Raw genomic sequence first — 22,031 nt, 5'->3', positions numbered from 1 at the left:
AGTGGGTGTGTTATTTAACTTCATCATAACAGTATATATACCAATATATATAACAGGGGATACATCATAAATTGGGTAGTAATAATATACATAAACGGAAATTATCATTCCTTGATTAGGTCGTCGTTATTTTTCATTCATTTATTTTTCTTTGTCAGGATCAGTTATAAACTTTACAGTCGAAAACTGCAACTTCCGGTAGAAACATTAAATCGCTAATGAACAGCAAATGAAACCACATTTAAAATACTGTGAACTCTTGCAAACTATTTTTACCCTATATTCTAAAGCAACAGCAGTATTTCACTGAGAATTAAATGAAACGGGGTTGTGCGCCAATGTAAATAATGCTCTTATTTTAAAAGGAACATAAATGTGTTTCCGGTATTGACCGGAAGCAGCCGTCGCGAGCTAAACAAACATGTCTCTGCTACATGATGAGAAAACGGGCTTTAAGGACACGTAGGCAGCTGAAAGGGGATTAATGTTAATAAGAAACGTGCCAAACATAAAGCCACAGATGGAGAGTTGATGAATTATTCCGTTTGGTAGCTTAGTGGAACCTTTAGTGGCCGTGTTTACACACTGCTAGCTAGCTCTCCAGGTGGCTAATGTATGCTAGCAAGATGGACCTTGGCTCAATGTTGTACAACAACTTAAAAGAAGTGACATGGAGCACCACGTCCCTGCCGCTAGACCAGCTGGTCAGCGCTTACAGGCTGCCTCAGATTGCCAAACTGGACAACGGTCAGTAACTCGCTGTCGCTTTTCTGTTGCTAGCTAGCAGCTAAACGGCTAGCTAGCAGCTACATGGCTAGCTAGCAGCTACATGGCTAGCTAGCAGCTACATGGCTAGCTAGCAGCTAAACGGCTAGCTAAGGTAAACTGTCGTTAGTTGAACTGTACAGATGTTTTCGGCTGATGTTGTGTTGTATTTATTCCCAACATAAAGTGTGTAGATAACATAAGAAGTTGTCATGATCTAGTGGTAAAAGCTGCATCTCTTTCTCTAACTTGTATCTTTTGTTTTGTCTTGTTCACATCATCAACTATCGCCATTTTCAAAACAAACATTAAGACCAAACTCTTGGAAGCTTTCTGCAGTTAAAGCACGTTGTTCTAATGTTTTTAGTCTCTCATTTACCTTTAAACTGCCTCTTTGCTGGTGATGTTCCTTGTATATTTTACTTTTATTATTGCTAAAATTGTGTATGGTTCCATATTTTTATTTTTTCATTGTTTTTGTGTGAAGCACATTGAATTGCTGCTATGAAATGCGCTATACAAATAAAAATGCCTTGCCTTCATAGGTTCAGATCCCATCAAGTGACTTAGTGTTATTCTATAAAACGTTATGCTCTGTAATATCTGCTGTCAACCTGTAGCCAAAGAAAGTAAAAGCAGTAAATAAACTGTGATAATAGCAATAGTTCATGTTAGGGACAACATATTAAACATAAAGGCTCCTGTACTGTAATGCAAAGGCACATGTGCAGCATGATGCAACTTTAATGAAGAATTTCTGAGCTACAATTCGCAATTGTAGCAGAATGAGTCAACTTTATTGTTCTATCAAGAAAGGTCATCATTGGGTATTATAAAAGACACATTATAAAATAATAGGAGATGATACAGTAAAGGACCATGTAGGTTAACATAGGAATGTCTATTATGGATATGGAGATTATGTACTTTGAAATGAAGCCAAACATCGTATCAACAATTATTATTTGTTCTCTAGATTTTTTGTTTGTCACATTCTGTTCTGTGATGGTGTATTGTGCTTTTAAAAGGCAGTACTTGCTGTTTAGAGCGGTATGGGTTAATATATTGTCATTGTCCATGGAGGATAGTGATGATGCTGAGTGATCTAATGCCTTGCTGTGAGTGGAGCAGCCTGTTAGACTCACAAGGTTTATAAAAAGGAAAATGTAATAATGGCATTTCCCACGATACTGACTGTCTCAACCATGGACATTATAAATTAAATTAGCCGCCATGTTAATACAGTTAATGACGAAACACTGCAACTAGATGTTACACAACTCAAATAAAACCCATAATAAGACCATCTGTGTACTCTATATTTTAACAGTGACCCCTTACTATTCATTTTGCATGAGTTATTGTTTATGACAACTAAGAAGGGGAATCAAATACATCTGATCATTTGTTAAATACAATGTTGCACAATGTACTTTTTTATTTGTACTTTTGAGTATTATTATATTTCCTGGACTGTAAGATATAATCTGTGTTGTGATTGTTGTTTTCTTTCCTGCAGGTCAGTTGGTTGAAGGGCTCAGAGACAATGACTACCTCTTGATTCATTCCTGCCGTCAGTGGACCACGATCACTGCTCACAGTCTGGAGGAGGGACATTACGTCATTGGGCCCAAGATAGAGATCCCAGTGCACTATGAAGGTGAGCTACATCTGCATAGATGCTCAATGCTCTTCAATCTGCTTGAAATTGTCTTTTGCTGATGAATCTTTGCATACACTAGAATAAAATAAACAACCAGGTGCCTCAACAACATGGATGTTCCTCCAGTGATGATAAAAGCTGTGATGTTTCTGCTTAAACCCTAATGAATTGATTCTTTTACTTGAAAGTGCTCAGTTGCATTGATTGTGTTTTCCTGCTTCAGGTCAGTTTAAGCTGCTGGAGCAGGACAGAGATGTCAAGGAGCCTGTTCAGTACTTCAACAGTGTGGAGGAGGTGGCCAAAGCATTCCCTGAGAGAGTCTACGTCATGGAAGAAATCACTTTCAATGTTAAGGTATAGCACATTTGTTGATGAGATTATTATGATGGGGACTGGATTATGTGGTGTTAATTTAAATTATATTTATATATATTATTAATACCATGCTATATACTTACCTGGAACTACGACTTCCATCTCTGACACGAGGCAAACAATTTAATCAAGATTTTCAGTTAAGACTAGAAATGTTCATGTTAAGATTCCCAAAACTGGCACATTTAAGACATTTCTTTGAGAAAATTCAGCTCCACAGAGAAGGTTTAAAAACAAATTAGGACACCATTAAAATGTGTCCTTATACACAGCCTACTATTTGCTGATTAATTTCTACTTTGAGGTTCCTCTCACACTAATAAGTAATGTTTAAACTGAAAGTTTTAAACTTGTACGTGTCATGGTTTTACAGATGGCTTCAGGAGAATGCAATGAAGACACTGAAGTTTACAACATCACACTGAGCACCGGGGACGAGCTGACGCTGATGGGGCAGGCTGAGATCCTTTATGCCAAGACCTCCAAAGAAAAATCAAGATTCAACACCATTTTTAAGAAGATCGGTAAGCTGAACTCCATCAGTAAGATCGGTCGAGGCAAGATGCCGTGTTTGATCTGCATGAACCATCGCACCAACGAGAGCATCAGCCTGCCGTTCCAGTGCAAAGGGAGGTTCAGCACCTGTAGTCCTCTGGAGCTCCAGATGCAGGATGGTGAGCACATCATCAGGAACATTGTTGAGAAGACCCGCCTCCCCGTTAACGTCACGGTACCCAGCAGTCCGCCCCGCAACCAGCACGACCTCCACGTCATCCGGGAGGGTCACCGCTACAAACTGGTCAACATCCAGACCAAGACGGTGGTCGTCTGCTGCGTCCTGAGAAGCAACAAAATCATCCCCGTTCACTTCCCCTTCCACATGGCCATGCCCAGGTTCATCATACCAGAGGAGCTTCTGCAGGGAGAGCTGTGGCTGGACACCATGGTGCACCGCTGGTTCTCCTTCTGCCAGGAGCAGTTCGACATCGACGACTATTCTCGCGCCGTCCGCGACGTGCGGACAGATTGGAACGACGACGGGAAGAGCCCGAAGAAGAGCAGCGGGAGCGGCAGCGGCAGCGGCAGCGGGAGCAGCGGAGGCAGCAGCAGCTCCAACGGCTGCCCCAACCACATGCAGACGCCCAGCTCTCTGACCTACGCCCGGGACGAGCTCACCCAGTCCTTCCACCGCCTGTCTGTCTGTGTGTACGGCAGCAACCTGCACGGTAACAGCGAGGTCAACCTGCAGGGCTGCATGACGCTATGTGGAGACTGGGCTCTTCTGCCCTCCGACAGCCTCCCTCCAGACTCTGCAGAGAGTGAACACTTCTTCCCTGAACTGATGGACAGCACCAACCAACAACCAGCCCTCAACAAGTCAGATGTTCCCTACGAGGAGCTGTGGCTGGACCACTTGAGAGGTCAGATTCCCAAATCTTCTCTGAGTGAGGGGATCCGAAGCATCAACAACGGCGGTGGTCCTCCAGCAGCAGCGCTGTCCTACCCGGTCAGCTGTCCTCTGGCTGCAGCACCCAGCTCAGATACGTCTCTGACTCCACCACCAGTTCCCCCCAAGTCTGAAGCTGTGAGTATCATCTATAGTTCTCTTTCAGGTTTCAGTATTGGTTGATTTGATGACCCCCCTGTTTACTGTGGTAATGGCAAGTGCAGTTTAATACTAAATAATAAATAATAATAATAATTTAAACAGCAAACAGCAGCAGAGACAACTGTGTCTTAGATTACAGTGCACCCAAACAAACTCACATTGTTTTAATAAAAAAGTCATTCAATAATCATTGCAACTGCGATTTTGTTTTCATGTGGTGCACAGCACTTGTAATTTCCCGTACAGCACACGGGCCCCGTAGAGTTGGTTCACTCACTGAGTCTCCTGCCTCTCCTTATCTATATATATATATAGATATATATATAGATATATATAGATATATATAGATAGATATATATAGATATATAGATATATTAACAGGTCATTGTGGCTGCTCCCTCTTGTTTATTAACTCTGTTGCAAATATTAAAAATGATCCCCTGCCAAAAACAATGCCAGAAATGACTGCTTTGTCATTACAGGTCACCATAAGCTCTAACAGAATGTGACAGTATTGTGTTTCCTTTGGTCGCTTCACTATAAATGTCACCCCGTGTTTATCTAGTTGAAACCTTTTGATATCAAGCAGCAGTAGTTGCAGTAGGTGGATGTTTTTATTTGTAACTTAAATGTCCCATATTGTAAAAAGTGAGATTTCCATGTCTTTTTGATTATAAACCATACTTTGAACGGAGAAATGGACTTTAGGACTTTAGAAGGTTGTGTTGTCAAAACTACAGTAGATGCATATATATATATATATATATATATATATATATATATAATATATGTAGAAAGTATCACAACATTGGAGTGGGCTTGAAGAAGTTCTACTATGATATTCAAACAGAAAGTATGAGAAAAATCTTTTTTTTCCTTTTTTGTGCATTTCTAAACCATGTAAACGTGTGTTAGGAGAAACCCAGTGAAGTTATGAACAATATTAGATTGCACTGGATTTAATGCATACATCATTTACTTTTAAATGCCTCTTGCTTATTTGGGCAATCTGAATCAATGGTGGGGAAGGTGGACTCTACCAATAAAAACTGCTACACAGAGACACTTACTGAGTGTAAATACTTGCTATTGAAGATAAAATGCAGACCATACATGTTAAAATAGGGGGATTGATTTAATTCAAAGAAAGAGTTTAATTATAAGCAGTGAAAACACAGAGAGAGTGAATCTGTTGATCAGCTGATGTCCTCTCTACACTGTAATTTCCCAGCTTGGGATAAATAAAGTATATCTATCTATCTATCTATCTATCTATCTATCTATCTATCTATCTATCTATCTATCTATCCATCTATCTATCTATCTATCTATCTATCTATCTATCTATCCATCTATCCATCTATCCATCTATCTATCTATCTCCAGGTGAGGGAGGAGTGCCGTCTGTTGAACGCTCCACCGATTCCTCCTCGGAGTCTGAAGCAGATCCTGTCGGTGCCGTCGGTCCCGTCGGTCCCCATCCTGTCCAAGCCTCGGCAGCAGGAGACCCGGTCACCGAGTCCGACCCTCTCCTATTATTCTTCTGGTCTCCACAACATGTAAGAGTTGACACCAGTTCATAGCACCTGATTACACCAATTACACCTCAGTAAAAAACAACTTCTCACATTTTGTAATTTCAGGAATCCATATTTTTCCATAATTTCTTCAACTTCCATCTAGATTTTTTCTCTCCATATATTTAGTTGTGTCCATTAAAGTTTCTGCTAAACAAATATTCTTTTCAGTACTCTTAGATAGATAGACAGACAGACAGACTTTATCCCAAGCTGGGAAATGACAGTGTAGCAGCAGCATTACACACAGAGAACATAACAACACAATTAAATAAAAAGAAGAACAACCTAGGCATACTTCAAGCAATAAAATATAAAAATACAATAAAATACAATACAAAATAAAGTGTCTAAAGAAGGAGTATGTGTTAAGGAGTAGAATAGAATTCCACTTATTCTTATTCTTATTCTGTTCCAAATGTAAAACATCAAGTGTTTGTTTGAAATGTTAAATATTTATGATGAGGTCTAGATATTAACATGATATTCTCCATCAGTAGTGGAGCGTGTGAGCAGGAGGCGGTGGAGCCTCCAGAGCCCGGCGGGGTGTGCTTCCCCTGTAATAACTGGAGTAAACCCAGCAGCAGGGAGCCCAGCGCTGCGCTGCCAGCAGACGGGACGTCCTCCAGGTTGTCTTGGCCCAATAACTTCAGTGGAGATTCTCTCAGCATGGAGGAGTTTCTACCATCGGGCTGCCGGAGCTACTACAGCTACCCCAGGAAGAGATCCTCCAGCATCCAGAAAGCCTGCACGTCCAGCCTGCTGGACTTTGAGAGTGGAGAGCACAGCAGGAAGGACTTCAGGCTGGAGATAGCTTCTCTCACTCACTTCTGCACCAAATCTTCAAGTTACAATTCAGAAATGTACAGAGACAAGCCGATAGAAGAATCTAACGCCAAGCAGAGCCTCTCCTGCCCCATCTTACCCCCCAGAACACCCAAACCTAACGCCATAAAGAAGACAGATTTCCTGTCAGGACCAGTGTGTGACAGTGAGCAGGGCACCACAGAGATCTTTTCCATCTCTGACTCATTAACTCCTCCCAGTTCAACCCTTCCTCCCAGTGCCCCGTGGCAGCCCCCGGCCAGTCTGGCTGGTCTCTCTATCGAGGAGGTGTCCAGGTCTCTCAGGTTCATCGGCCTGCCAGAGGACATCGCTTCTCTCTTTGTGTCTGAGAAGATCGATGGGAACTTACTGCTGCAGCTCACTGAAGAGATTTTGTCGGAGGACTTCAAGCTGAGCAAGCTGCAGGTGAAGAAACTGATGCAGTTCATCAACGGGTGGAGGCCCAAGATATAACTCACTAAGTCCTCTTCTAGAGCAGAGTCAGGCCTTCAGTATATATGCTATGCACACCAAGCCACAAAGAGTTTCTTTTCTACAATATGAATTAACTTCCTTGTTACTACATTGTAGGGAAGATAACTGGGTAATGTTTCCCAGCATCTTAAAGTCTGTGACTGCTATTTACTAACTGAATGGAATCATTTGGCACTTTCATCAAGACATGTTCATGTCTGCTACTTAGTACTTTCATCCACTCATGTTCATGTCATCAAATCCTACTTGAGTCCAAAAATGTAAAGAAAAACACTGACTAAACTTAAGGTATTTACTTCATGAGGACATTTGGCACTTAAAGCTGGGGTAGGCAGTTTATTTTTTAAACCTTTCAGTTTATTATAATTCATGTGGTCTGAGAGAGACCTCTGCATCACTTCTTGGCTTTAGAAAATCTAATCTAAAAATCTAATTCATTACTTTTTATTATTAATTAGAGCCTGACTGGAATAATGATATTGGTGTTAGAGATGATAAATTCAAGTTCATGTTTATGTAGCTAGCAGTATGTCACCTCAAAGGGCTTTGAAAAGAAAACATCATTCTCACAGAATTGCCGCCATATAACAGCAATGAGATCAGAATAATGATCAGAGTGATCATTATATATTATATGTCTGTGTTAGTGTGGTAGGACAGAGAGCAGGAGGGCTGTATTCTGTTTGTGTGTTTATTGTTTTATTGTCTTTACCAGAAAACTGCATACCCCAGCTTTAAAATATCACAAGCTATTGTCAGGAAGAGCACAGAAACCAGAGGATGTATGATGGTATATGAAGCTTATTTACCACAGTGAAAAAAACAATGTAAAAAAAAAAGAAAACCATCTTATTGGCTTCACAATTAGAATTTTGGCAGAATTTGTTAACCAAAAGAAAGCTTGTAATATAAAGTTCTGCAGCATTTTCACCAGGTCAGGGGTGTGATGGAGAATGTTGCATCAAGTGCATTTCTAAATGTGGATCCAACAGTTCGATGATTTAATTCAATACAGCTGTGTGACGTCAGTACTTGTTGTTAAAATCGACCCCTTTGAGCTCTTAAGCTGAAATCTTTGTGTGCACCAGTGAACATTCACTACCTTTCCAAATGAGAAATAGAAATATTTAAGGATGTAAACCTTATTGTTCAGCCTGCAGTATCACACTGATGTACAGTTCCTTCAAAAAAGAGCTATGACTTTACTGAATGATTTGTTTTTACAGCTCAAATAGATCAAATTTGAAAACTTTTAAGATTTAAAGACTTTGGTAAAAACCAAAAACATGAATTATTAATGTAAGTGTAGAAGAAGCTGTCTGTACATCAGTCTGATATCAGGTCAGATTGATTACTTTCAGATGTTTTGTTTGCATTTAAACCAACTGGACTTAGTTGATCAGACGTTGGTGTGATAATGTAACTGAACTGTTTATTAGCCAATCATGGTCGCTCATGCAACAAGATGTCAGATGTGTCAACTCTCCTTATGCAAGCTCTTATTTCCATTTGATGCCTTTTTAATCTAAAGTTGAGTCCAACTATATTTTGCTACTTGCTTTAAACTTGAACATAATTTAGGATGATTTCCAGCAGAAAAAGACTGACTGAGGTCTAAATGATGTCCTTACACTAAAACTAACATGAAAATAACAGATAATGGTAATGGACCATGACGCTTTACCTAAAATACAAATTATGCATCATGCACTTTGGTAGATATCAGCCTTATCAATTGCAGTAAGTCATTAAATATAAACGTATATAAAAAAAAGTTGTCTATGTAGAGACTTAATGCACTACATGCTTTTTCAGAACTAAAATGGTACTTCTCCTTTGTTCTCATTGTTTGTGTTAGAAATGAGTAAAAGAGAGCTTTTCTGCGCCTTAACCCAGAGACCTTAAAATATATAATGTTTCACTTTGGCTTAACATTTTCATTTAATCAGTCTCTCATCTTGAGAATATACTCTAACAGAAAACATGAACATTGGGGAATACGTGTCATGTGACGTAACATTGAAAATGATCTGCTAAAATGAAATACTGGTTTCTATTGGTACCAAACTGTTTTTCCATAGTCTTGATTGAGAGTTGATTTATTTATGCAGTATTTAACATAAAGCAAACAACAGCCTTTCTAGAAGCCAGGTCTCAACAGCTGTTTCTCCCATGACACTTTTTGCAGTGGGTTGTTACATATTTTACTATATTTTTATTTTTTATGTAAATTTAATGTGATTTTCCTTTTTTAAAGTGATTACTAATGTTGAAAATATTTTTATTTTGAAACAAAGCTCATGTTCAAATTTCTTTTATTGTTGTTGTTTTTTCTGTTTTTCTTACTTGGGTTTATGAATCCATGAATTAAAATAACACTACTCAGTCACACGACATGGACAGTGACCAAACATAACGTTAATAAGCCATCAGTTCAGGTAATTCGCCAGATTTCCTTGTAACTTTGTCACAGTGTCCACATTGTTGATGGAGGAAGGCATGTTGACACTATTATTATATGCTGATTAATGTCCTATGCAATCGTCATGGTGATCTACAGAGACCATGGGAAGGAACAATGGAAGACAATGGAGTATTATGCATATTTAAATTACCACAGTGTTACTTTCAGGGGGATGAAAACTGTGCATGCCAAAGGAATTCGTCAATTATTTTACTTGAAAACTTGTGAGATACAAACTGTGAACACACTATAACTGTCCCATTAAAACACTATCATCACGTGGTTATTAACACTAAAGGATAACGCCTGTATGAATTATTACCATCTCTGTGCAGAAAGGAGGGAATGACTGTGACGCTGAGTTTCATGGCATTGAGCATTTGTCAACATTACTGAAATCTGAGTTGTGGACATTTGTCTTTCAGTTCAACTCTTGTTTCCTTTATTTGATTGTATTATCTATTAAAATGGATTAACTGATGTTTGTGGGGTGTTTTGTCCTTCAGCTCTGTTCATGTGAAATCAGGAAGGAGTTAAAGATTGCACATTTCTTCAGTTGCATAAAAATGTGATACAAAACCTGGTGATGAAACAGGTCTGGACTTTAGCAACATACAGTATGTGAGCTGATAAGGTTTAAAGTCATTATCTCTGCCAAGGAGGTTATGTTTTTGGTTTGAGGACTAAAATGATTTTAGAAAAAAAGTTTTTGCCTGTATTGCAAAAAAAAGACAATATTTCTACTATTAAGCTGTTCAGATGAAAATGAATATTCCTGTTTACAGTGGCAAGAAAAAGCATGTGAACCCTCTGAAATTACCTGATTTTCTGCATTTATTTGTCAAAAAATGTGATCTGATCTGCATGTAAGTCCCAAGTAAAGACAAAAACAACGTGCTTAACCTAAAACTACACAAACAGTTTTAATATTTCATGTTTTTATATTTTATAAACATATAAACAAGGCAAACTGGTATTCCCCAAATGAGGATCTCCAAGAAAAGGAATAAAAAACAAACTAACGACACACAAAAATAAATAAATACTAAGATATACTAAAATAGACTAATGAGAAAAAAAGGGGTGGTGAATGTATGGTGTTCATGAATCTGTGTGTGTGTGTGTGTGTGTGTGTGTGTGTGTGTGTGTGTTAGTGTTAGTGTTGGGGTGGGGACCATTTAGTTCATCTCCTTCATTTGATTGAATATTTCCACTGTTTTTACCAGCCTTTCTTTACAGTATAACTTATTCCAGATATATATTTGTTCCCTGTTTCTAAAAGTGAGTCTTTCCATCTCTAACCTTTGTTCTGCTGTTAATACTATAATACTGTATATATTTTATACAGTCTATGGTTAATAGCCATGCTCTTAATGTTGGTGTATTTGATTGTTTCCATGCTTTAGTCACCTGCTTCAGGACGGTTACTCTCAGTAAAATAAAAAATAAATGTCTTTGCTCTTATCTTTCCTTTTAAATAAATACCTAACCAATGTTGGACCTGCAAAGGCTCTTTCAACTCTAAAATGTATGTTGTTAATACTCAGTCAGTCAGTCCACAGCATCTATTGGAGGTCTGGGCTCCAAAAGGCAGATTTACTTGTTTGAAGTCATTCTGTAGTAGATTCACTTTGATGTTTCAGCTCATTGTCCTGCTGCATCACACAACTTCTACTGATGTTCAGCTGGCAGACAGCCAGCCTGACATTAACCTGACATTAACCTGACATGAACCTGACATTAACCTGACATTAACCTGACATGAACCTGACATTAACCTGACATTAACCTGACATTAACCTGTAGGATACCTTGATACATTTTCCCCTCAATGATAGTTAGTGGTCCAGACCCTCATCAAGTCATGATTGTCTATACTTGGGACTTAGATGCACATAAGATCATGTTTTATGACAAATGAATGCAGAAAACGAGGTGATTTCAAAGGGTTCACATACTTTTTCTTGCCACTGTATATGCAAGTCTTTGATCATTACAGATTCTCTTTTGGTCATGCATCTCCTCGGCTAGTTTGTGTAGACTAAAAGATTAAAAGACTGTAAACAGACAAAAGGCTGAGTGTTGCAAAGAGTGTTGCAAACTGTGGTCAAAAACCCCAATCTATACACATATTCATAAACGGCTGTATATGTAAAATAATGCTACTAAAACCCAAATATCGGAATATCTCAATGAAAAATGTTGTGTTGGGAATAAGCCCAACACATGACCAATATCACATTCAGAACCTTATTCTGAGTGTAATATTAGTGAATTAGTCTATAATAAGACAATAAACTGATCATATGATTAAGTTAACCTTAGTTCCAAATCGCCCTAAAGATGACAAAATCAGTCAACAAATGACAGAAAGTCCTGAGCAGAGCTTTGCTGGGTTTTAGTAACAAACTGAAGATTTAATCTAGAGCATTTTGAGAAACATCAGTTCTTCATCAGTTCTGCTTTTGTTTGGTGTTGCAGCTGCTTCCTGACTTACATCAAGCGGTTCAAAGGTAACAACACTTCTGCTTTTTATCACTAAACTTTCAGAACTGGTCTAAATTTATTAATAATACAGAAATACATTCCTCATTGTAGAAATGAGTTGACTGATACATTAGTTTCATTTGATTTCAATGCAGTTTATGTAATTATACTTATTATACTTGTTACATTAAACCCTTGGACTCACTATCAAACCTACACACACACACACACACACACACACACACACACACACACACACACACATGCACTTACACAAAAACATTTAGAAACACTGGACACAAACAAACAGGGAATATTTAGTCTAGGGAGAAAATGGAAATTAATTTGTCCTTTGAATATCAATTTAGCTTTTTTTTTTAATGTTGTTTAACTTTACATTAATTTATTTACCATCATCTTTCTTTCTTTTTTTCTTTTTTTCAGGGCAGATTCACCCTCACACCACTGTATGTTCTATATTATATTATATTATATTATATTCTCTTGAATCACATGACTGTGTGGATGCTTTAGCGACTCTGGAGGCTCTAAATTAAAAGTTTAATGTCACTGACCTCCTGCACTGCAGCAGAAGTACAATAAAGATTTCCATTTCACATGGTCTGCATTTACACAATTACAAAACAAATAATATTTACATAGTAAATGAAAATAATATTTTGTACCACAAGTTTTTGACGTTTTCATGGACAGTTTCTGTATAAACTGGTCCCACATGAGCACATGTTCTAGCTGTTTGAGTTTTAAAATGTTAATATATTAATGGTTGATACATTTAGCTTCACTCCATGTAGCAGCAGCAGCAATAGTAGCTGTTGTGTAATGGATGAGTCCATGTGACAGGGCTGTGGAGTAATACATACATACCCCATTTTGTGTCTTTTTTAGCCCTTTAGTCCAATATAAAATGTGATTTAGAATCTTTTTTTTAAACTTTCAAAACACTATCATGCTCAATAAAGAATTTTAAATGTGTCAAATGTGACCAAAGGAGTCAAATCTACCATATAAGAGGGTTCCATCCAGTTCTATCATTTTCTACTAAATCTATTTGAGCTTGTCTCCAGTTTTACTTGGTATATCATCATCAAACTGAAACTGGCCTCATGGAGTTTACAGCCAGAACTTTAGAGGTAAATGTACAGTAGGGCTCCACGCTGCTTTGTTTTATACTCTGATGGAGGCAACAAGTCTGATTATTTGGAGCTTTTGGTGACTCCAGAGGGTTAATGTCAAAAATTAGTTGTAGTCGGTTTTCTACATCCTGCCAGTCCAGACACAATGAATAAAACTCCCCACCTCGACATATCACTTAGTGCACAGTTCTGATTTACTCTGATCCAGTTTGTGTCTAAACTGGGGGGCAGTAGCGGTTCTAGACCAGTTTTACTGTGGGGGCCAAGGAGGGGCCAGTGTTTAATCAGAGGGCCACATTAGCACATGAAAAATGGCAAAGATGATATTTAAGTATTCAAAATCTTTGAATGTCTTGAAAAAGACACAAAATGACCAAAAAAGACACAAAATGAGAAGACAGAATAACCAAAAAAAAGACATAAAAATGACCATAAAAAGACACAAAATAACTAAAACAGACACAAAATAGACACATAAATGACACCAATGACAAAAAAGACGCAAAATAACAAAAAAAAAGACACAAAATAAATAAAAAACACACAACAACAGACACAAAATTACTAAAAAAAGACACACAAATGACCAAAAAAGACACAAAATGACTTACAAAGACACGTAAAGACATGAAAAGGATTCAAAAATGGACAAAAAGCCCAATAAGACTCCAGAGAGTTAAACTATTATACAATGTAACATTCTGGGTTCCTTTTGTGTTCAATGAGATATTGATTGAACAAAAAAAAGGGTTAGAATTGTTCAGTTGTTCATCGTTATAAATTGATAATTTTATTATTAATTTGACTCAGGGGCCACAGCAGGGGCCACAGCAGGGGCCACAGCAGGCTTCTACGAAGGGGCAGTGGCCCCTGGAGGCCCCTGGTAGAACCACCACTGCTGGGGGGTTGAAGCTTTTATTTTGAAGCCTTCCTGTTTCTTCCTGTTCGTCATGATGACGTCATGACGCTGTGAGATTGAAAGTCTGTGCCCTGGCATGTCTGCCGCTCTGTTGTTGAGCTAGTTTGGAGTTATTGGTTGTTTTTGTGTGATTGTGCAGTTATGAGATAAAGTCTTGTGCTAATGCTAGCTTAGCTTAGTTTAGCTTAGCTTAGCTCCGTGCTGCAGGTATGTCCTCCGACAGCAGCGCTGCAGGAGGCATTCAGGGACTCCTCCTCAAACTTCATCAGTCACTTTCGGACGAAGACTCTCGAGCTGCAGCTCTGAAGTGTCATGATATAGTTGGTGACTTGGCTCAGGAGTGCATGCTCACACCCACCCACAGTGAACTCGGTAAGGCGACAAAGTCCTTCAGAAGCCCCTCTAAAGATCTATAAATACCTCTAAACATCTCTAAAGATCTCTAAACATCTCTAAAGATCTCATAGCATTAAATATAGCGTTCAATCCGCGCCGGACTCCTTTAACAATCTGCCAGTTTAATGTTTATGATGCTTCTGGTGTTTACTGACGTCACATATCCTGCAGGAGAAGCTGGTGTGGGGGTCGTTAGGATGCATTCATCAATTCGTCGTGCAGAAATAATATCAATCATTTATAAATTCATGTTTTTTATCTAGTTTGTCTGCAGCACATCAGATCCTTCCGCCAAAACTCTCTGGTGGGCGGGACCGCTCCGCCAGAGCACAATATAGACACCACGTGGTAATAATGATGATTATAATAATAAGCAGTCCTTCAGGCGGGGACTGTCTGCAATATTAAACTAGTTAAACTATCCACAAGCAAGATTTTAAGCATTAAAATGCTTTAGTGGGGTACTGAAATATAATATCCGAGCTGCATGACACCTTTTCCCTGCGCAGGACTCAATATAACATATATATATATATATATATATATATATATATATGTATCATAAGTTCACTATCCAAAACAAAGAATACCGTCACCCTGTTAAAATAATCGCCAAACTCATTTTTTAAGTTTTGCAGGAAACACAAAAAACTTCACCAAAAGTATAACATATGACATTTATTGATCATTTCACTCAAAAAAGATGTAACAAAGGATGGCTATTGGCATAGTAATAACACTGTGTGTAAATTATGTAACTTAAGAGAAATAAATGACTTAGGCCATTTTTTGAACATGCCTTTGTGACTTAAGCAAGATGTGGTAACACTTTATTTTGAAGGTGTCTACATAAGAGTGACACAAGCCTGTCAGAAACATGACATGACAAGTATCATGAGCATTAATGTTACTTCATAGTGTCATTAATGTTCATGACACATCCCATGTCATGTTTATGACACGCTCATGTCACTCTTATGTAGACTCCTTCAAAATAAAGCGTTACCATATCTTGCTAAAGTCACAAAGGCATGTTCAAAAAATTGCCTAAGTCACATTTTATTTTGACTTAGGCATAATAAATCCGCTTAAGTCACACACTTGACATAGGCCATTATGTTAAAGGGGTAAAATCACATGATCTGATCAACTGAGGATGGAGGAGATTTTACCATAGGTGGCTATGAGGAGATGATTTAGGCAAAAAATACAATTTTGACAAAAAATGACTCAGGCGATTATTTTAACAGTGTGACGATATGCTATTATATAATTAGCCTACATGCACAACACAGGACTCTCCCCAGACTTTATGAGATTATAGTTTTGCTCCATATTCCTCTGATTCATTTGTTTTCTTTTATAGTAAAATAATTTCATAGTTAGTGTTTGTTCTTTGGAGGCAGCAGCAGAGGCTTGATGATGGAGGCTTTAAATGGCAAAGATCTGTTAATCATTCAATGGTGCAATTCAATGGTGCAATTAATATATATATTTTAAGTAGAATGCAAAAAATATATATTAAATGCTTTCTTTTCATCTTCATCTTGAAGCTTTGCAGACGTCCTTATTGTTCTCCAAAGACTATGGACTGCTCGTCTTCCTCAGGAAGTCCCTGGCGTCAGATGTGGTGGGTATCAGGAACATTTTAGTAAACATGAAATACATGAAGACATTGAAATAAGGCCAATATCTTCTGGGCTGGTACAGGTCATTTCATATGTTAATATATATCATGTTTTCTGGTAATTCAGTGACCAAATAGACTGAATTAAATAACCAAAAAGCCTGTGTTTGTCCTGCTCCATGTTAGCGGCTCGATGTATTCACTTTGGTCCAAATTACGTAAATGTTGCTGTAATGTGATTCAGCCGCTGTTTTTTTTGACATAGCCCCCCAAAAATATATAGAATAATACATATAATATATACAGGGTGTCCATAAAGTCTCATTACAACTTAAACAAATGCTCCAAAAGCAAATTAACAGACAAATATGTGAAGATTATTACAAACTGAGGAGTAGCTATTGAAGTTTTTTGCCTCATTTAATAAATGGGCAACATTTTCACATCAAGACGATACTCTGTTCTCCTCCTCCTCCTCCTCAGGGAGATAAATATTGTTTCAATAAATCATGATGCACATTGTGCCTTCTCTTGAGGAGCAGCCATTTTATTTTATAAGGGTTCATGAACCACTTCCTGTTTCATCAACCTGTGAAATACACCAATGCAATGTGATTAAAAACGTTGAGTACATACAACAAATCTGATTAAGATATCTCATCAATTGCCTTTATAATATATATGTTTTAATTGTAAAAGGACTTTATGGACATCTTAACAATATATATGGATATATTGCCCAGCCCTACACTGAAGAGTTATCATATTGTTTTCCAGTTCCGGGACAGCCGGGTGGAGATCTTGGGTTTCTTGGAGAAGTTCTTGGACCGAGTGTCCCCGAGAGTCAGAGGATGGGAGAGGACGTACGCCATCGACATCAGAGTGAGTTTCCCTTTAAAACCACACACTGGAAATGCTTCTACAGCTTCATCTGGTGGTTTAAATGTGTGCATGTGCACGTCAAAGACAGGAAAGTATCAGAGTGACAGCAGAGAAACATTTGTATGTAATTCCACTAATGCATTATTATTATTATTATTATTATTATTATTATTATTTATTCTCTCCATTGTTGTGTGCAGGACACCTGCTTGGCTGTTTACACGAAGGATAAAGTAGCCAAGTGCAGGACTCCGGTGCTGGATCTGCTTATTAAGGTCGGTTTGTCTTCACACAAAGAAAAGTTCAAACATGAACTGCATTCAGACCAAAAGAAGAGATCCGCTGTTGATAAATGTCCTTTGCTATAGTTGTGAACATGGACTTTTATTATATTATTATATTATTATATTATTATATATTCTCTCCACAGATTCTCCAAATAACTAAAGCTTCCAGTGTGGCTGCAGACCTTCGAATCGGTGAAATATTCAACAGATTTTACAGCGAACTGTGTCAGAAGAGCAAACTGCCAGATTCTGGTGAGTGTTGCTGTGATGCCTGCTGAGGAAAACTTCATACAGGTAATGAAAACGCTAACACGAAGGATTTTCTCATCTTTTATCGTAGTTCTCGGCAAAATCTATGAGCTGCTGGGAGTTCTTGGCGAGGTTCACCCCAGCGAGATGGTCAACAACTCTGACAAACTCTACAAAGCTTATCTAGGAGAGCTGAAGGAACAGGTACACACACAGAACACATCATCTATTATATCTATAAAATGATTATCCTTTACAGTCATTTATTTTAGTTAAATGTGTGTTTATTCAGTTGTGTTGTTTAAATCTTTTCCTTTAAGATGACTTCTTCAACAAAGGAACCCAAACTGTTTGTTGTCGCTGGATGTTTGAGAGGAATCACTGCTCTGATGGTCAACTTCACTAAAACCATGGAGGAAGGTCGGTCTGCCTCCAGATTTATTTATTTATTTTTTCACATTTACAACAATACATTTTCATCTTTAACCCATTTAAGGCGGGAAAGCATTACCGCATTTCTACCATTAAAACCAGGAGCGCTGTTGTGTTATTCTACCGTTCAGGCCGGGAAAACGGATACGTCGTTTTGTAGTATTTGTATTTTTTTCCACCTATTTTCGGTCTCTTGGCCAATGAAATGCATCAGAATACATGTGGGAGTGTCGCAATGCATCATGGGACTTTTCCAGAACTTTAAATCATGGAGGAAGACGACTATAGCAGAGGCATATATATCTATATCTATACATATAGATATATATATAAAGATATATAGATATCTATATATATATATATATATATATCTATATCTATATATATATCTATATATATATATATATATATATATATATATATATATATATATATAGATATATATATAGATATAGATATATATATATATATATATAGATATATATATAGATATAGATATATATATATATATATATAGATATCTATATATCTATATATATATATATCTATATATCTATATATATATATATATATATATCTATATATATATATATCTATATATATCTATGAGCGGAGGAGCTCAGCAGGAAGTGACGGAAGAGATCTGATGAAAACAGCGCCGATGATTTTATTGCTGATCCGACTTTGAACCCTCGGAACCAATCGACCAGATTTATGGATGAGGAATATGTTTTTAGACGACATATTTTCACAGAAGAACAGACAGATTTGTGGCCATCTGGAGATAATAATAATATATTAATATTAATAATAATAATAATAATAATAATAATAATAATACTAATTGATTGTGATGATGATATAAGAAATCATGACTGTTTATGTCTTATATTACTTTATGCGTCGTTGAGTACCCTGAAAAGTGCAATATATAAAATGTATTATTATATATTATTATTATTATTATTATGATACATTTTTTTTATTACAGTAGGCTAATGAAAACTATGTCTTGTTCTTCCAGTGGTCATATCATGTTAGCATCTTGCTAATGGGCATGTATTAGTATTATGCATAGGATTTTTATTCAGTCAAATGTAACATTTGCTGAGTTTGTTGATTTTTAAAAAAACTTTATTGAAGGTTTGGACAAATAAACTCAACTTCTCATGAAAGCCACGGGTATAAGCTCTCAAATACTTTTTGAATTTCATTTCTATCTGCTACAGAGGCTGAAAAATCTTCTGTTGAATTTCCAGAAAAACTTCAGGTTTTAGGGGGTCATTCAAGATCTCCCAGAGGTTTTACAGGTGTTTTTTCAGGTGTTTTAGGCCTTAATGGGTTAAATCACTGCATGGTAGCTGCATGATTATTAACTGTGTTTCTCTCTTGCAGACCCAGCAACATCTAAGGACATTTTCCAGTACGCTCTGAAGGCCATCAGCCCCCAGGTAAACACTGCTAACAGCTGATTAATAGCTGATTAACCTGCATGTGGTAATGTGTAGAGCTGGATATATATATATATATATATATATATGTGTATATATATATATATATGTATATATATACACACTACCGGTCAAAAGTTTTAGAACACACCATCTTTTCCAGAATTTAATTGAAAATGATGCAGTTTAATGTCTCAGTGTACTCTGAAATTAATGCAAAAAGATTCAAAATCACATTTTATGTTGGACTAAATGACTAAATAAAGACACAAAATGACCAAAAAAAGACACAAAATGACTTACAAAGACATGAAAAGAATTCAAAAATGGACAAAATAGCCCAAGACTCCATAGAGTTAAGTTGTTAACCCATTTCTTGTTCCCTGAAAAAGGCCTACTTGTATAATTCTGAAATGTACATTATTTTCCAGTTTTGGTTCAGCTTACCTTTTTTTATTTACCTCTGGCAGTTCACCACTTACCTTTGGACCCTTTCAAGCTGTTCATTTGACTTGAACTGCTTGAATTTCAATAAAAAAACTGGAAAAATTGGGGCGGTAGTGTATATATATATATATATATCACACCTCACTACTTGGTTCTTACTGAAATGTCAGTTGTTGCAATCAGCTAAAACTCAACTGTCTCTGTAAACACAACATCCAGATTGAAATGGACATACTTAAAATATGTTATCATATTGATCGCACGCTGAATTATTTCTGCTGATTTTACATGGAGTGATGTCACACGACTCTTGAGTGATGTCACATGTCACATGACTCTGGTGATGCTTGATTTCCCGTTTCTGTTGCAGGTGGAAATGAGTCGCTATGCTGTCCACTTTGGTAAGGCCTGATGTTTCCATAGCAGCATGAAGATAAAGACTCCCTATAGTCAATAATCTATAATCTATAATCTAACAGCTGTTTGATTCTCTAACAGCTGGACTCAGATTATTCTCCAGACACGCCTCCCAGTTCAGCAGCTGCCTGATGGACCAGTACAGAGCTCTGTTTGAGGTCATGTCCAAGCTCTGTGGACACATCAACGCTGAGATGAAGAAGACCAGTTACTACGCTCTGGAGGCCTTCCTCAGACAGGTACACACACACACACACACACACACACACACACACACACACACACACACACACAGCTACTACGCTCTGGAGGCCTTCCTCAGACAGGTACACACACACACACACACACACACACACACACACACACAGCTACTACGCTCTGGAGGCCTTCCTCAGACAGGTACACACACACACACACACACACACACACACACACACACACACACACACACACACACACACACACACACACAGTTACTACGCTCTGGAGGCCTTCCTCAGACAGGTACACACACACACACACACACACACACACACACACACACACACACAGCTACTACGCTCTGGAGGCCTTCCTCAGACAGGTACACACACACACACACACACACACACACACACACACACACACAGCTACTACGCTCTGGAGGCCGTCCTCAGACAGGTACACACACACACACACACACACACACACACACAGCTACTACGCTCTGGAGGCCTTCCTCAGACAGGTACACACACACACACACACACACACACACACACACACACACACAGCTACTACGCTCTGGAGGCCTTCCTCAGACAGGTACACACACACACACACACACACACACACACACACACACACACACACACACAGAACACACACACACACACAGGCACAGCTACTACGCTCTGGAGGCCTTCCTCAGACAGGTACACACACACACACACACACACACACACACACACACACACACACACACAGTTACTACGCTCTGGAGGCCTTCCTCAGACAGGTACACACACACACACACACACACACACACACACACACACACACACACACACACACACACACACAGTTACTACGCTCTGGAGGCCTTCCTCAGACAGGTACACACACACACACACACACACACACACACACACACACACACACACACACAGTTACTACGCTCTGGAGGCGTTCCTCAGACAGGTACACACACACACACACACACACACACACACACACACACAGCTACTACGCTCTGGAGGCGTTCCTCAGACAGGTACACACACACACACACACACACACACACACACACACACAGCTACTACGCTCTGGAGGCCTTCCTCAGACAGGTACACACACACACACACACACACACACACACACACACACAGCTACTACGCTCTGGAGGCGTTCCTCAGACAGGTACACACACACACACACACACACACACTCACACACACACACACACACACACACACACACAGCTACTACGCTCTGGAGGCCTTCCTCAGACAGGTACACACACACACAC

At 38.3% G+C, this 22,031-nt stretch overlaps 2 protein-coding genes across 2 annotated transcripts in view; both read left to right on the top strand.

Moving 5' to 3' along the window:
- Positions 1 to 392: 392 nt before the first annotated feature.
- On the top strand, positions 393 to 10,251 carry garem (GRB2 associated, regulator of MAPK1). The gene is made up of 6 exons (XM_059327242.1): positions 393 to 747; positions 2,285 to 2,425; positions 2,652 to 2,782; positions 3,177 to 4,388; positions 5,799 to 5,971; positions 6,487 to 10,251. The coding sequence occupies exons 1-6, from the start codon at positions 612 to 614 to the stop codon at positions 7,286 to 7,288; spliced, it is 2,595 nt and encodes an 864-aa protein (XP_059183225.1). The 5' UTR covers positions 393 to 611; the 3' UTR covers positions 7,289 to 10,251.
- Positions 10,252 to 14,399: 4,148 nt separating this feature from the next.
- Positions 14,400 to 22,031, top strand: part of prkdc (protein kinase, DNA-activated, catalytic subunit) — a 79,857-nt gene continuing 72,225 nt past the window's right edge. Inside the window, exons 1-10 of the mRNA XM_059327502.1 lie at positions 14,400 to 14,708; positions 16,286 to 16,362; positions 17,137 to 17,241; positions 17,442 to 17,516; positions 17,672 to 17,780; positions 17,869 to 17,981; positions 18,098 to 18,197; positions 19,605 to 19,660; positions 20,478 to 20,508; positions 20,606 to 20,763. Of these exons, the coding sequence (XP_059183485.1) occupies positions 14,546 to 14,708; positions 16,286 to 16,362; positions 17,137 to 17,241; positions 17,442 to 17,516; positions 17,672 to 17,780; positions 17,869 to 17,981; positions 18,098 to 18,197; positions 19,605 to 19,660; positions 20,478 to 20,508; positions 20,606 to 20,763 (987 nt within the window). The 5' untranslated portion in view covers positions 14,400 to 14,545. The remainder of the gene's footprint in view (positions 14,709 to 16,285; positions 16,363 to 17,136; positions 17,242 to 17,441; positions 17,517 to 17,671; positions 17,781 to 17,868; positions 17,982 to 18,097; positions 18,198 to 19,604; positions 19,661 to 20,477; positions 20,509 to 20,605; positions 20,764 to 22,031) is intronic.

Source organism: Centropristis striata, chromosome 23, assembly GCF_030273125.1.
Source record: "Centropristis striata isolate RG_2023a ecotype Rhode Island chromosome 23, C.striata_1.0, whole genome shotgun sequence".
Taxonomy (NCBI): Eukaryota; Metazoa; Chordata; class Actinopteri; order Perciformes; family Serranidae; genus Centropristis; species Centropristis striata.
Note: the sequence above shows the minus strand (reverse complement) of the source record. Positions and strands in the feature narration are given on the sequence as shown.

What these genes read in the sequence shown, in the direction of transcription:
- garem (XM_059327242.1), top strand. Translation starts at nt 612, where the DNA reads ATGTATGCTAGCAAGATGGACCTTGGCTCAATGTTGTACAACAACTTA. An exon ending in AAATCACTTTCAATGTTAAG is followed by an intron (nt 2,783 to 3,176) that starts GTATAGCACATT and finishes ATGGTTTTACAG; the next exon opens with ATGGCTTCAGGAGAATGCAA. An exon ending in TCTTCTGGTCTCCACAACAT is followed by an intron (nt 5,972 to 6,486) that starts GTAAGAGTTGAC and finishes ATTCTCCATCAG; the next exon opens with TAGTGGAGCGTGTGAGCAGG.